We start from the raw sequence: 15,090 nt of genomic DNA, 5'->3' as shown, positions 1-15,090 counted from the left end.
TTTTTATGCATATTGTCCATTTTTTTTCAAATCATAATTTCTATGCATATTGTCCAGCTCCAAGCTATAAAACTTGAATGCTTATTGGATTTAAGCATATCAGGTGATGTGTATTTGTGTAAATAAGGGAGGATATGGCCTAAGGAGATCAACACCCTATATCAAGGTGTGCATAATTATTAGGCAGCTTCTTTTCCTCAGGTAAAATGGGCCAAAACAGAGATTTAACTGACTCTGAAAAGTCAAAAATTATAAAATGTCTTTCAGAGGGAGACAGCACTCTTGAAACTGCTAAGATATAGGAGCGTGATCACAGAACCGTGAAACGTTTTGTTGCAAATAGTAAACAGGTTCGCAAGAAACAGGTTGAAAAAAAAAAGACCCAAATTATTTGCCAAAGATATGAGAAGAATCAAACTTGATGCTAACAGGAACACCCTTATCCTCCAGTGCTGTCATATTCCAGAACTGCAACCTACCTGGAGTGCACAAGGCATTCAATGCTCAGAGACATGGCCAACGTAAAGAAGGCTGAAACCCGACCAACACTGGACACATAATTGAAACATCAAGACTGGGCCAAGAAATATCTGAAGGCAGATTTTTCAAAGGTTTTATGGACTAATGAGATGAGAGTAACACTTGATGGACCAGATGGATGGGCCTCTGTCTGGATCAGTAACAGGCACAGAGCTCCACTTCGACTCAAATGCCAGCAAGGTGGAGATGGGGTTCTGGTATGGGCTGACACTCCAGTGTGAAGTGGCCATAGCTTTAGTAGGGGGACAAAGGTTGGAGGAACAGGCAAGTACAAATCCTCTTCTAGTTCCTGCTTAGGTACATTTAAATTTTTTTTTTTTTTGTACAGCGAAAGACTTCAAAGGTTAAGTTCACATTTGTAAAAAAATAAATAAATGCACATTTTTTGTAGGTAAATGTGCATTTATTATTTCTATTTCCTAGGAGCCTAAAGAGCAATGAACCCACAATTAGCAAATCGTGGGTACAATGTCAGGCTTCTACAGGCTCTCAGTACAGACAGTTACCGAAGAGCAGGAAGAGTCATTCAACTACGAGGGCTCTGATTCGTGCTTTTGCAGCTCATTGAGAACTACAAGTTGTCTGCCATAATGGCAGAAGAGACTTTTAGTGCATTTACTCACAGAAATCGGATTAAATAACGTGGCTGCCCTGCACAGACACACTGTTTTAAATTGTGACAGTGGGTCACCCACTTGTCACCATGAGGTTAATTGGGGGGTACGGTGCTGCTGCTTTGGTAACAATGTACACCCCTGAATATGGTTGGAACTTGTAACTAAAGGTGAACTTTAAGACAAATTGTTACTAAATACTTAGGGGCCATAGGTCAAAAAGTTATGATAACAATGTCACTCTCCTATTTTTAATATACATTTTTTTCCTGAAAGTGTGCTCGTGAGAAGCTCTTATAAATATTTATATATGAATATATAATCTTATAAATAGTTATATTATATATTCATATATAAATATTTATATGTATATATTTTAAAAGAAGGCATGATACTGCCAATAGCACCATATTCCAGAAGTTATCTAGTGCTGTCTAGAAAACAAAACCGTAACATTGCAGTTTGTAACAACATTGTTTCTTTTTACTCAGTTTTTCTGAGTGTAGTGCCTATAATTTGTTTTGTACATGGAAAGCCAAGACAATAATTGCCGTTGAAACTGATGTATGCAAGTAATCAAGATAATCAGACTGCTTAATTGGAGGGCTTAACATCTACTGAATACAGTCTGCATGGCTGGCATGGAATAAAGATAAGAGCAAAGACTAGCGAACGCAGGTGGTACAAAAGATCAAGTTCCATACAGTTCAGTTACTTTCATTAGGTGGGTGTAGAGAATGCACAGTACAACTGAAAAACACAGGACTTTCATGTCTTATATGTAAATGCCTGAGCTTTTGGAGAAATTAAAGAAAACTTGTAATGAGAAAAATACAGGGGGGGGGTTATGGGTGGTCATTAGTCAGGTCACTCAACCATTACCCCTCTAGGATGAGGGCCTCCTTGATCCGTCAGAGAGTCATACTTCCCTCATAGTGGTCATGGCATGTTGGAAAATTTAGAGACTTCGGTATAGAGATCCCATGAGATAAAAAGATGGAGATTAATGCAAACAGACAGAACCTACCCAAAACCGAAACAACAGTTTAGGGTAGCCAACCCTTCAAAACAAGGATAAAGATAAACAGTACCCCAATAAAGAAAAAAAAAAATCTTACCAGTGCAAAAGACCAAATATAGCAGCTGAAAGGGAAACATACCAAAATTGAGAACTATTCATTATTACACAGGATTTATATCATGCCAACAGTCTGTGCAGTGTTTTACAAAATAAGGCAGACAGTATATTTACAATATGATTCAATAAAAGAGAATTCAAAGGGCTCTGCTTGTTAGAGGGTCAAGTGATAGAAAGTTACTGTGGGGGATGAGCTGATGGGTAAAGTAAAAGTTCAGTATATATCAGGTAAAGGCAGGATAGGCTTCTCTAAGGATATCGTTTTACAAGGATCACGTAAAGGTCGATCGAGTAGGACATAGTTGGACGGATTAGAGTAAGGAGTTCCAGAGGATGGCGGAGGCTCTGAAGAAGTCCTGGAGGTGAGCGTGGGCACTAGATAGCAGGAGGTCAGAACATTTATGAGCTGGCGTAACAAATTTAGTGAAGTTGATTAACTTAGCTTAGTTAAAGAAGAACTCGGGGGGGGGGGGGGGGAACTCTTCTGTGTAGTGCTCACACTGCATGGGGGTTACCTTCTCATTCTGTCCAGGGGAGCACCAAAAGGCTATATTTACCTGATGCTTCAATCCTCCAGAAATCAGCACTCCCCCACTTCCAGCAGTGGACTGTTCCTGCCATCCTCGGGTCCAGAGCTGGTCTATGGGCATGATAATGTTGAGAGCAGTCCATGCACATGACTGTGCATATGGGGGGTTGGTTGAGGAGCGGCAGGGACCAATCCGGAGGTGGATTAGGTAAGGTTTATCTCCACTCTCCTAACCCCTAGGCAACAATGAGTAGTTAGCCCATGCAGTGTGGGTGCAGCCCCACTGCATGGGATTTTTTCCCCCCCCACAGGTTCTTTTTTAAATAATATTCAACATGATTAGAAATATCTCATTTAAAAATTCCTCTGCATGTGATTGGGTGTTAAAAAACATACTCCTTTTGAAAATTACCCTCAATAGGTCTAGGTTCACAGTAGACAAAGCTCTGAAAAGCGCTCCACAGTGGTGCTGTCAGGCGTGCACATGGCGATCCTCTAGAAAGTCTGTTTTCTTCTTTCTTATGAATGGCAGGTTATAATTGTACTAATGCACCACAATCCAAAGCCAAGCATTTGGCTCACAATTGCGGTTCGACCCCAGTGACCTTAATAGCCAAGATTGACAAGTTGTGCTGCCTATCGACTCAGCATGTTGTATTAAATTTGCTGTATCCTTCGCTGGCTGGAGTTTAGCCTTTAGGTGGGTGGCCCTTCATGGCACTCAAGCAGTGCAAGAAATAAGCTACAAACTTGATACATCCTGTAGTCCACAAGCAATGATGCATCTCCCAACTACTGTAGATCTACCACAAGAAAAGTAACATATGAACAAAAATAATACTGATTTGGCTTCAGATACAATTTATTTAATTTTAAGGGGTCTTGCAAAATCCCGTATAATAACAGTGTTATAAGTGAGAAAATACACCAACATGTAAACACCCTTTCACTTGACCTTAATTCGGGAATGTACCATACGATAGTGAAATACCATGCATCGCTTTAATGTGTTGGGTTGCCATTCAAAAAGAAAAGGCAATGCACAAATGTGTGCATGGTGAGTTACTGCAAAGCCAAGGTGTAAAGCCAGCCTTAGAAAGATCAAAAAGGAACAATCTTGTTACTTAAACAGCTCTCTAGGAGCATTCTATCTTTTTTTTCTGGTCAAGGCGCTGTGGGGAAATCTTTGCAGGTTGATAAGTATTTCTCTGAAAACATTACACAAAGCAGTCAACAAACATGAGAAGCACAAATATTTTGCAAAGCATGCCATGAGCTAAAATACACTTTAATGTAAATACATTGCTAAATAGAAAACCAAAAACAGCAGCAGTCAGCTGACCGCATAGTAAATGCCTTTTGCTGCTTAAAATCTCAACACAGAGCCCCCCAACTTTGATATGTTCACAAAGTTCCCCCACTGCTTCATTGCAGCTGTTGCAAAAACCTGCGGATTCTGGGTATGAAGGAGAGTATTACCTTCTCCAAGATGCTTGCTCAGGCAGAGTGGCCAATTGCTTGGCCTGAGCACTCATGTGAGGGAGATGCCTTCAACCCTATTTAAAATCCAATAGCATTCAATACAAACCTTACACAGGGCTTAAAGTGGGACTTCAATCTCTCAATAAACATTAACAATGTTTTAATCCTTATGCTGCTAGCATTAGTAAATAGATAGGAAAATATATCATATTTACTGGCTTTAAACTATTTTTGTGTTTTTTCAGTTACTTCCTTGTTTCTTGCCTAGGCAAGTGATGTCATACTTTCCAGGAGTCTTCAGGAGGGGGTTTTCTCAGCTAAGCACTCCCTTCTGTTTGTATGCCTGAATGAAGGGAAGATAGATTTCTGGAGGTCAGTGCTACATGAATCATCTGCCCTTACTCAAGATGGCCACAGTCAGAAATGCTTTTAGCAAAACCATTTATCAGCAAAATAAAGCATGGAAACATGAATGGATGGGTTAGTTTGCTTTGAATATTAAAAATGAATCAAATACCATTTATGCTTTCTAGTGATCAGATGCAGTATAATTCCGCTTTAATAAATTGATGCAGGCTGAATGGGCAAAGTAGTAGAATCTCCTTAAAACAACCACAAAAACCCAAAACAAACAAAATATAAAAGAATGCTGAAAAGGGGCTTTCATTGAAATATAACTAAAGCCTCATTTACAGGAATGGCTGTTTTTTTTTTTGACAGCTCCACAGTGGATTGCTTTTTAAGAGTCAAATGACAGGTAGCTCGGAGGGAGAGTGTAAGCTAAGGGGAAGAAACAGTGGCGGGCAGCCAGAGTTTTCACTCTATGGGGAGGAAGGCAGAGCACCCACAACTGCTGGTGCAGAGAGACTGAGTAGACGATGGTGCAGGCAGACTGGATGGAAGCCGGAAAGGACAGAATAGGGGAGATAGAGCAGACAACAACAATAATATGTGACAAGATATTTTTCCCTGCACGTTGTTCTAGAGTCACTGTAAACACACAGGACTTTCTGACAGACATACTTACAGCAGAGAGGGTGGTAACAACTGAGCTCTGCTTGAGCTCCATAAGGAAAACACCCACAAATTGGGCATCATGTAGGGGGAGGAGTTGAGAGTTGGAATACCAGCTATTAAGATATGAATTACAGGAGAATTATTCTGCATTTCTGTTCACAAAGATAAGTATTTAAATACGAAACTATACATTTGTAGTTAAGCTTTTTTTATTGATGAGACTTAACTGTATTATTATTAGTACAATTATCCTCTAAATGACACAAAAGACCACTGATTCTGTAGAAGTCTACCAGGCAGTGTCCACTTTGCATCTCCATTCATTGCTGTGTGAAGGCCATCTACTATACATTTCAACAGTGTATGAATGGAGATTCTTTTGAGCATTAATGAAATTAGAACTGCCACGCAGAGAGACTTCTGCAAAGGCAGATGTGTGGTTTCAGACCTTAAAAGTTGTTGCAAAAAAAAGGAAGGCAGGTGAATATACAGGATTGGAGACAAAGCTATTTTGGCTATACTTCTATGGATCACAGTAGGGCAATTTTTTCTGCACTCCTGTGACCCATTTTCAGCAGACAGTGGGCTGAAGCCCGCTGTCGGCTGATGTCACTCAGCCAGTTCAGGCTTAGGAAAGATCCTGAATTTACAGCCGGGATCCACGCAGATGCCTGGACCGGCAGCTGGCTCAGCCTCTCAGCATGCCGTTGAAAGCCTGATCCGGACCCTCCCACCCCCTCCACAGCTCAGCTCTCCATTGATGCACTGGAGGAGCAGAGCAGAGGAGGAGAACTGAGCAATCAGCAGTGTTTGATTGCTCAGTTCTCAGGGTAGAGCCGGTGGGGGACAGCTGCAGCTGAGATCGGTGCCGAAGCCATCTAGGCGAGTATTAATTTTTTCCCTTTTCTTAACATTTTAAAGTGGAACTAAACCATCCTATCCTTTTAAGCCAAGGAGGCTGCCATCTTAACCTCTTGCCGTCCGCCCGCTGTTTATAAACGGCAGGGCGGTGGCAGTCCAGGGGCGGGTTGCCGTTCATAAACGGCACCCGCCTTTTCTAGCTGTGCGCGCTCCCTGGGAGCGCGCACCACCGCGATCCGGTGCCCGCTGTGTCCTCCGGACACAGTGAAACACCGATCGTCGGACGGGACCTCTGTACGAGGTCCCGATCATGTGATCACTGATTGGCGAATCAGTGATCACATGCAAAGTAGTAAGCAAGATGTCACTTGTGACATCATTGCTTACTACGTGTGAAATCTGTGAATGATCACAAAGGTCACATGGTACAAGGCTATTCACAACAGCCTTGTACCATGTGACAAGCTGTGACCAATCACAGCTCATTCAGTATTTCTCAATGACTGCAAGAATGCAGACAGAGAGAAAGAGAAATGATTGGTTTTACATCCTTTATGGGTGTAAAAGCAATCAGTGTAAAAAAAAAAAAAAAAAAAAAAATCTTCATCACCCCCAAGTAGTACAGTGTCACCATGGTGACACTGTACTGCTAGGGTGACAGTATGTAAAAAAAAATAAAAAAAAATAATAATAATAATAATATAAAAAAAATAAAATAAAAATGTAAAAAAAAATGTTCAAAAATTATAATTTTTGGTTATAAACTAATTTGGATTTTTTTTTTACTAAAAAAATAACGGAATAAATTTTGGCCAAGATTTATGATGAAATATTATTTGCTAAATTTTATAAAAAAAACAACACTTTTTTTCAAAAATTTTGGACTTTTTCATTTACATAGTAAAAAAAATTAAAATCCCAGTGGTGAATAAATACCACCAAAATAACGCTTTATCTGTCTCAAAAAAATGGTAAAAAATTAATATGGGTACAGTGTTGCATGACCGCGCAATTGTCATTCAAAGTGCGATAGCGCTGAAAGCTGACAATTGCCCTGGACAGGAAGGGGGTAAAAGTGTCCGGACAGGAAGTGGTTAAGCCGGCCATAGATGAGTCGAAAACTGAACAAAATTTGTGTCGACTGTTGAATTGTTTGTTTTTCATATCATTAGTGTGCCATCTGCAACACAAGATTTTTGTGCTGCAATTGAAAGTGTCTGATTCAACATGCTGTTTTTTTTTTTTTCAGAAAAAAGAAACAAATGATGGCACAACTGTGTGATCTATTTTAGTTTTTTGATTGACAGAATGTTCAGTTTTCAACTAGTCTAAGGCCGGCTTTAACCTCTGAACTGCAACTGCCATGGAGTAGCACATGTGAACAGTTATGACACCAGCCATTTGATGATCTGACAGTTTGGTTGAAAGCACAAGAAAATGTGACAGTTATCATTCCCGACATGCTGGGAATGTAACTATTAAAAAAAAAACCTGTTAAATTGATGGGTTTAGCTCTGCTTTATTAGTGTGGGGAAACAGGTTTTTTTAACCACCTCTCGTCCTGCCATTGTATATAAACGGCCGGACGGTGGCAGTGCAGGGTCAGGTGGCCATTTATAAACGGCCTCCCCGCCCCCTGCTTGTGCGCTGCCTGGGAGCGCGCAGCACCGTGATCCGATGCCCGCTGTGTCCTACGGACACAGTGGAAACCAGATGGTCGTACGGCACCTCTGTGCGAGGTCCCGAGCATGTGATCACTGATTGGCCAATCAGTGATCACATGCAGAGTAGTAAGCAAGATGTCACTTCTGACATCACTGCTTACTACGTGTGAAATCTGTGAATGATCACAGAGGTCACATGGTACAAGGCCATTCACAACAGCCTTGTACCATGTGACAAGCTGTGACCAATCACAGCTCACACAGTAGTACTCAATGACTGGAAGAATGCAGCCAGAGAGAAGGATAAATTATTGTTTTTACACCCATAAAGGCTGTAAAAGCATTCAGTGTAACAAAATAAAAAAAAATCATCACCCCCCACAAGTAGTACAGTGACACTGTACTGCCAGGGTGACAGTATCTAAAAAAAAACAAACAAATAATATTAAAAAAAAAATAAAAATGTAAAAAAAAAAGTTTAAACATTTTTGGTTATAAACTAATTTGGGTTATTTTTTTTTACTAAAAAGATAACAGAATACATTTTGGCCAAGATTTATGATGAAATTTTATTTGCAAAATTGTATAAGAAAATTTTTTTTTTCAAAATTTTTAGACTTTTTCATTTACATAGCAAAAAAAAAAAAAAATCCCAGTGGTGAATAAATACCACCAAAATAAAGCTTTATCTGTCTAAAAAAAATGCAAAAAATTCATATGGGTACAGTGTTGCATGACCGTGCAATTGTCATTCAAAGTTTGATAGCACTGAAAGCTGAAAATTGGCCTGGACAGGAAGGGGGTAAAAGTGTCCGGACCAGAAGTGGTTAAAATAATAACTAATAAAAGTACCGCTGTCCTAAGAAAGCAAAACTGCTAAGTGCACCGATTCCAGAACTAGGGCATGCATACACCAGAGAAAAGTTTGTGGTGCGTATTGCCATGCATTTACTTTGACTTGTATGGAGATATAAATACAAAGAACAAACTGACTTCAGCCAATCTCACTATCTTTAAAGTGCCAAAAGTAATTGATAATCCCAATGTATTTCATCACGCCCAGAGAGCCACTGGTTACTGGTGGCATGCCTGACTTCTAGGTAACTCACCTCCTCATTTACAAATCCAGCGTTAGAACATCCAATGGGTCAGGACTGTTAAACTGCACTGTTGGGGCTTAGTAGATTTATACAAAAAGCTGAAGCCTTACGTATACTGTGCACCAATGACTCAAAATGGTCCCCAGGTAAAAGGTGGGTAGCTGCAACCACGAAGTGCCAGAATTTGAAAAGAATTATTTTGTTTTTAGACACAATATACTTGAATGGTACTTGAAGTTTATCAAGCACAAACCAAACATGAAATATAGCCAGCTAAACTCTACTACACCTGAGTGCCATAAAGCCTAGTGACCATGTTATGTATGAGCTGTTATATTCACTAAACTCCAGCACACAGGAAAGTTTACAATAGGGTTCCCAAAGCAATTTTATATTGCTTTGCGGCACACACACAATACTTTACCCAGTGCAACTTTGTGAACCAATCAGGGTGGATAAAAATCAATGATTTAAAAAAAAAAAAAAAAAAAATCAAATTTTTTTTATTTAAATCGGATTTTTTTTGAATAAAATGCTTTTTGGAGGAAAAATATATTACCATCCAAAGGTTATTCCATCATGAAATAAAGATTAGTTTTTTAATTATGTAGAATAAGGCTGTATATGTTTAATTTTTTTGGTAAATAAATGCCATTAATCCATTCACAATGTCATGCTCTTCCAGAGGTTTCTGTAAGATTATTGGGCAGTTTCTCTGCCTACAAGATATTATCACAGATGCTTGGTTTACTTTTCAGTTCTCAAAACTGAATTTGACTCAGCGGAGATCACATGCCTCTTCTTCACAGCAAAAATGTTATAACATGAACAGAGTTAAGAAAAAGACCTTAATCCTAACTTCTACAAACCTATGAATACAGAATCAACCCCTTCAGTGCTAAGTTTCAAGAAGTTCAGTGAATAGAATAGAAACAATATTTTTCTGATTGTTTGGAGTGGAATAGATCTGCACAAGAAGAAAGTGAAACTAAGTGTGAGGAGGAAGGGGCTGACAGTCTAAGTTTCTTAAAATATATATATTTTGTTTAGCCAAATTAGTTAACAAACATGGATGTTTAAGCAAATAACATATGCTGGAATATTATTGTTTCAGTTGAATAAATCTATTTAAATTGTTATTATTAAGGTAATGAATATTTTTCTCCTTCCTAAGTACAACAGAAAAGGTGTCCAAATATGGATGATTAACCTATTAAACTGGGGATAAAAAACTAATATGAAAAGTTATTCTAAAAATCTTCATCTACTTGCATATTAAAGTTATATCAGCAAGAATTAGTCTATGTAGAAAACTAGGATTTAAATCAAGCCTTACTGACTAGTGATTTAAATCGTGATTTAAATCAAATCCACCCTGGAACCAATCAATGGTTTCATTCACATGTCACTAATGTACTAGATGAAAGACCTTCCAGACAGAAATATGTTAGAAAGTAGGAAGTTCAGGTCATAGTAGTTAGTCCCATTGAATTGGACTTCTTCAAACTGAGCTTAGGAAGCAACTTGGTTGAGCAGTTGAATGGGACTATAACCAGTTACGTTACTTAGTAAATGAGAAAGAAGGCTATGGATCCAAAACTGCACAGGGGAGAAAGTTGACCAGTATTTTTACCTATCGGCATATTGCTAACGTTTGTGTAGGACTGCCAGAAGCACAAATATTAGACCATAGGCAAATCTTACCAATCACCAGGCTGAGCCCAACCTTTACATTGGCCAGGCTGAGGTAAGAGAAGAGACGCTCCTTGGCTCCCTTATTATTCTTGTGATGGGAGGTCTCGGTTGGGTAGTGGCTCCTAGTTCTCCCCTTAGGGGAAGTGACCCCCCGATAACGATGCCTCACTTGACCATCCGCCACACCACTATGCTCACTGGACTTGTTTGGGGAATCTCTGAGCCGGGACCTGCCCTCCACGGCCATGATATGGACCACTTGAAAATCAAAGCCCCTGAAAAAGACATACACAACCATCACAGCTAGAATCTTTATTCTTTTCTGTTACTTCTATACAATACAGTGCCGTGAAAAAGTAACTTCAAAAAGTCAACTTTATCCCTGACCTGTCTGGTGTGTTCCTTGGCCTTCATTATGCTGTTTGTTCATGAATATTCTGTAACAAACCTCTGAGGGCTTCACAGAACAGCTGCATGTATACTGAGATTAAACTACACACACATGGACTCTATTTACAATTAGGTGATGTCTGAAGTCAATTGGTTCCACTAGATTTTAGTAAGGGGTATCAGAGTAAATGCACACCACACTTTTCAGATATTATTACTATTATACAGGATTTATATAGCGCCAACAGTTTGCTCAGCGCTTTACAATATAGATATTTGTAAAACATTTTGAAAACCATTTATCATTTTCCTTCCACTTCACAATTATGTGCCACTTTTGTTGGTCTGTCACATAAAATCCCAATAAAATAAAATTTACGTTTTTGGTTGTAACATGGCAAAATGTGGAAATTTCAAGGGGTATGAATACTTTTTCAAGGCATTGTACCTTATGGCTCACAATATTACACAAGCAGCAGACAACAGGTCAGGGTGGACTTTGCTCATGGCTTTGTCCTGTTATTTGGTAACAATATTAGGAAACAGCAAAGCTTGTGTAAACGTACAGATGAACACGAAGCAGACATAAACACAATGTAAAGCAGCTCGGTATTCAATACATCATTAAAGAGATTCTTTCAAATGGAACTTGGATATGATTTGGTAGGAAACTCTTGAAATACCCTATGTTACAACACTCACTTAGGCCTTGCCCTAGGCGGCAAGAGGTGGTAAAAAGAGGCAGATGATCCATGTTCTTACCACCAACACATATGAAACTCATGTCTAAGCACGTTGCTGTAGCTGTGATACATTCCATTTGCCAAACCCGTCCATTAAAATTAATGGGAACTCGCCCCAACTGAGTGCAACATGTCTGGCACATGGTTGTAGCATGGTATTTCATTGTAAAATACCTATTGATATCAGAGAAAAACAAAAAAACAGGCATTCAAGAGGAGGCAGCATTGCCTCCTAAATACCTGCAAATTGCCACCTAGCCATCTCTGAAAAACAATACACAGTGAATCGCTTTTGAAGATGAAAGAAGCCTAAGTGCTCATGTAGATGAGCAACAGTCTTTACCACCCTTCTGAAAAGTGATCTGCAGTGGATAACTTTTCAGAAGACTGTAGAACAGCAGCCTCCGGGAGGTGACCCTGCGGCCTCCCGAATGCCTGTTTTTTTTTTCCCAACTGAATATCTATTTTGTAATGAAATACCATGCCGCAAGCATCAGTCAAGCTTTTGGCTTGTGGTTGTGGCATGGTCCCATTGACTTCATCAGCAAAGTTTGACAAACGGTGCCACCTGTTAAGCTGAACAGAGTTAAATTTAAGACCCCCAGCTGTTATCTTTTAGGTGGGCAGTAAAACGATGGCATGAATGCCTGTTTTTACTACCTGTGTAATTGAAGCTTTAAAGAGGGAAGGGAAGGACTAGGAACTAGGAGTTAGGCTCTGCTGCCTTAAAAAAAAAAAAAAACACAGCAGGCTTGGACTGGAGAGAGGACACCACTGTATGTCTTCTACAGTCTACACCTGAAAGTGGTGTCAGCTATCTGGCTGTTCAAATCACAAAACTGGATTTGCCTGCAGTTCAGTTTTACATTCTTGTAGCTTTTGAATTGGGGCCCATTCACACCAGGAACTGCACGTTGCACGATTTATTTGAATGTCTACATGCATTAGCAGTGTGATTTTTCCCTAAGCGTGAGCCCTTTTAGATCACTTCCGTCTTCTTTCTTTGGGTTTTTATGTGCGCTGTGATGCGTTGGGCACATTTGCACTGTGGGAAAATGCAGCCTGACGTACTTGTTTTTACTGCACTGTATTTGTGTGAATTAGGGTACTGTGCAAACATTTTAGGCAGGTGGGAAAAAATGCTGCAAATGAAGAATGCTTTCAAAAATAGAAGTGTTCATAGTTTATTTTTTATCTAAAATAACAAAATGGAAAGCAAATGAACAGAAGAGAAATCTAAATCGAATAAAGATTTGGTGTGACCACCCTTTGTCATCAAAGCAGCGTCAATTCTTCTACAGACACTTGGGGGTTTATTTACTAAAGCTGGAGAGTCCAAAATCAGACTCCCTTCTGCATAGAAACCAATCAGCTTCCAGGTTTCATTGCCAAAGCTTCATTGAACAAGCTGAGGTTAGAAGCTGATTGGTTTCTATGCAGAAGGGAGTCTGATTTTGGACTCTCCAGCTTTAGTAAATAAACCCCTTTGAGACAGTTTTTAAAGGAACTCGTCAGGTAGGTTGTTCCAAACATCTTCCAGAACTAACTACTGATCTTCTGTGGATGTAGGCTGCCTCAGATCCTTCGGTCTCTTCATATAATCCCAGACAGACTCAATGATGTTGAGATCAGGGCTCTGTGGGGGCCAAAATCATCACTTCTAGGACTCCTTGTTCTTTACGTGAACGATAGTTCCTAATGACATTGACTGTGTGTTTGGGGTCATTGTCCTGCTGCAGAATAAGGCCTAGTTCACACTGGCATTGAAAGCAGGTGTTTGAAGGGCATTTTTAACGGTCCTCAAACTCCTATGCAAATGATACTATGAACAGCAGACAGTACTGTTCACATTATCAAAACATGAAATCAAAATTGAAGCCTCATGTTGAGTCTGGAGGAGTTTGAAGCCTTTCAACACCTCCCATTCAAGTCTATGGTGATGCTCTGCAAACGCACTGGTAGGTATTACAGTTTTTTATAGGCGTTTGTGGTGCGGTTTTAATGCTTGTAAAATGCCTCAAAACTACGTAAAGGGCATTTGGGGAGCGGTTTTAACGCTTGTAATACACCAGTCTAACACCCATACTAACTCTATAGTAGCATTTGCTAAAGCAGAAGTAAACCGCACTAAAAAAAAAAAAAAAGTTTTCTCCTGCAAAGTAGTGTCATAATAAGCATCGTATACTAGCACATTATGAAGGACTTGCCTTAAAACAAAGCCCTCCAGCAGTGCACTGCGATGGTGCAGAGGCTTCCATCTTCACCTGGTATTATTTCAGGTACTTATATAGCGCCATCAATTTACGCAGCGCTTTACATATATATTTTACATTCACATCAGTCCCTAGCCCTCAAGGGGCGTACAATCTAAGGTCCCGAACTTACATTATTACATATCCATACTAGGGCCAATTTAGACAGGAGCCAATTTACCTACCAGCATGTCTTCGGAGTGTACGAGGAAAACGGAGTACCTGGAGGAAACCTACGAAGGCACAGGGAGACATGCACGTTCCTTCCAGGTTTGTGGGCTACAGCTGTCTGACTGGCTAAGCCGTGATGATGTCACTCCCATGCATGCGTGTGGGAGTCCTGGGCAGCAGCACAGTACTCTGAAGGAACAGCACAGCTATGCCATTCCTTCAGAGTGCATGCGCCAGCTGCCAAAAAGAGCAAATATCTCCTAAACATTGAACCTTTAGATGTTCATTTTACCTACAGGTAAGATTTATTTTCAGCTTACCTGTAAGTAACAACAAAAAAAAAATCTGGAGTTTTTAACCACTTAAAGAGTTAGAAATTTAGTCAAGTGTGAACAAGCCCTAAATGTGGGGCCAATCACATGCCTCATTTTGTTGATTGCTAAAAATAAACTATGAACACCTCTATTTTTAAAAGCATTCTTAACCTCTTCAGCCGGCCAAACGCAAATGTGCGGCCTCCTGGTGTCTGGGCCTAGACGCTGAGCGGCTGCACATTTGCATTCTATTAAAAAAGAACATATGTGCTGAGAGTGCGTGCCCTGAACGCTCCCAGTACACATGTCCGGTACTCACGGAAAGGTCCCGATCTCTTTTGATCGGGACCTTTCTTTCCCGATCATGTGACATGTCACGGCAGTCACATGAACCTAAACCCCGCCCCACCTCCTGAAACCCTTAAAAGGGCCGGGATGCGCTGGCGTGAAGGGGTTAATTTACAGCATTTTTTCACACCAGCCTAAAACCTTTGCACAGTACTGGATGCCTATTGGAGAAGCTGGATTTTGGACTGCCTATACATCGGGAATGCAACAAAAAATGCATCAGATTGCATCT

General features: G+C 40.0%; 1 protein-coding gene across 1 annotated transcript in view; it reads right to left on the bottom strand.

The window, feature by feature from the left end:
* The window catches only part of DPY19L1 (dpy-19 like C-mannosyltransferase 1), a 108,984-nt gene that overhangs the window by 91,324 nt on the left and 2,570 nt on the right, over nucleotides 1-15,090 (bottom strand). The window contains exons 2-3 of the mRNA XM_089687185.1: nucleotides 10,650-10,915; nucleotides 2,273-2,297 (exon numbers count right to left, since the gene is read on the bottom strand). Of these exons, the coding sequence (XP_089543311.1) occupies nucleotides 2,273-2,297; nucleotides 10,650-10,887 (263 nt within the window). The 5' untranslated portion in view covers nucleotides 10,888-10,915. The remainder of the gene's footprint in view (nucleotides 1-2,272; nucleotides 2,298-10,649; nucleotides 10,916-15,090) is intronic.

This window comes from Staurois parvus, unplaced genomic scaffold (genome assembly GCF_062004578.1).
Source record: "Staurois parvus isolate SC_StPar_1 unplaced genomic scaffold, SC_StPar_1.0 ptg000020l, whole genome shotgun sequence".
Classification (NCBI taxonomy): Eukaryota; Metazoa; Chordata; class Amphibia; order Anura; family Ranidae; genus Staurois; species Staurois parvus.
This window is presented reverse-complemented; position numbering and strand designations above follow the sequence as displayed.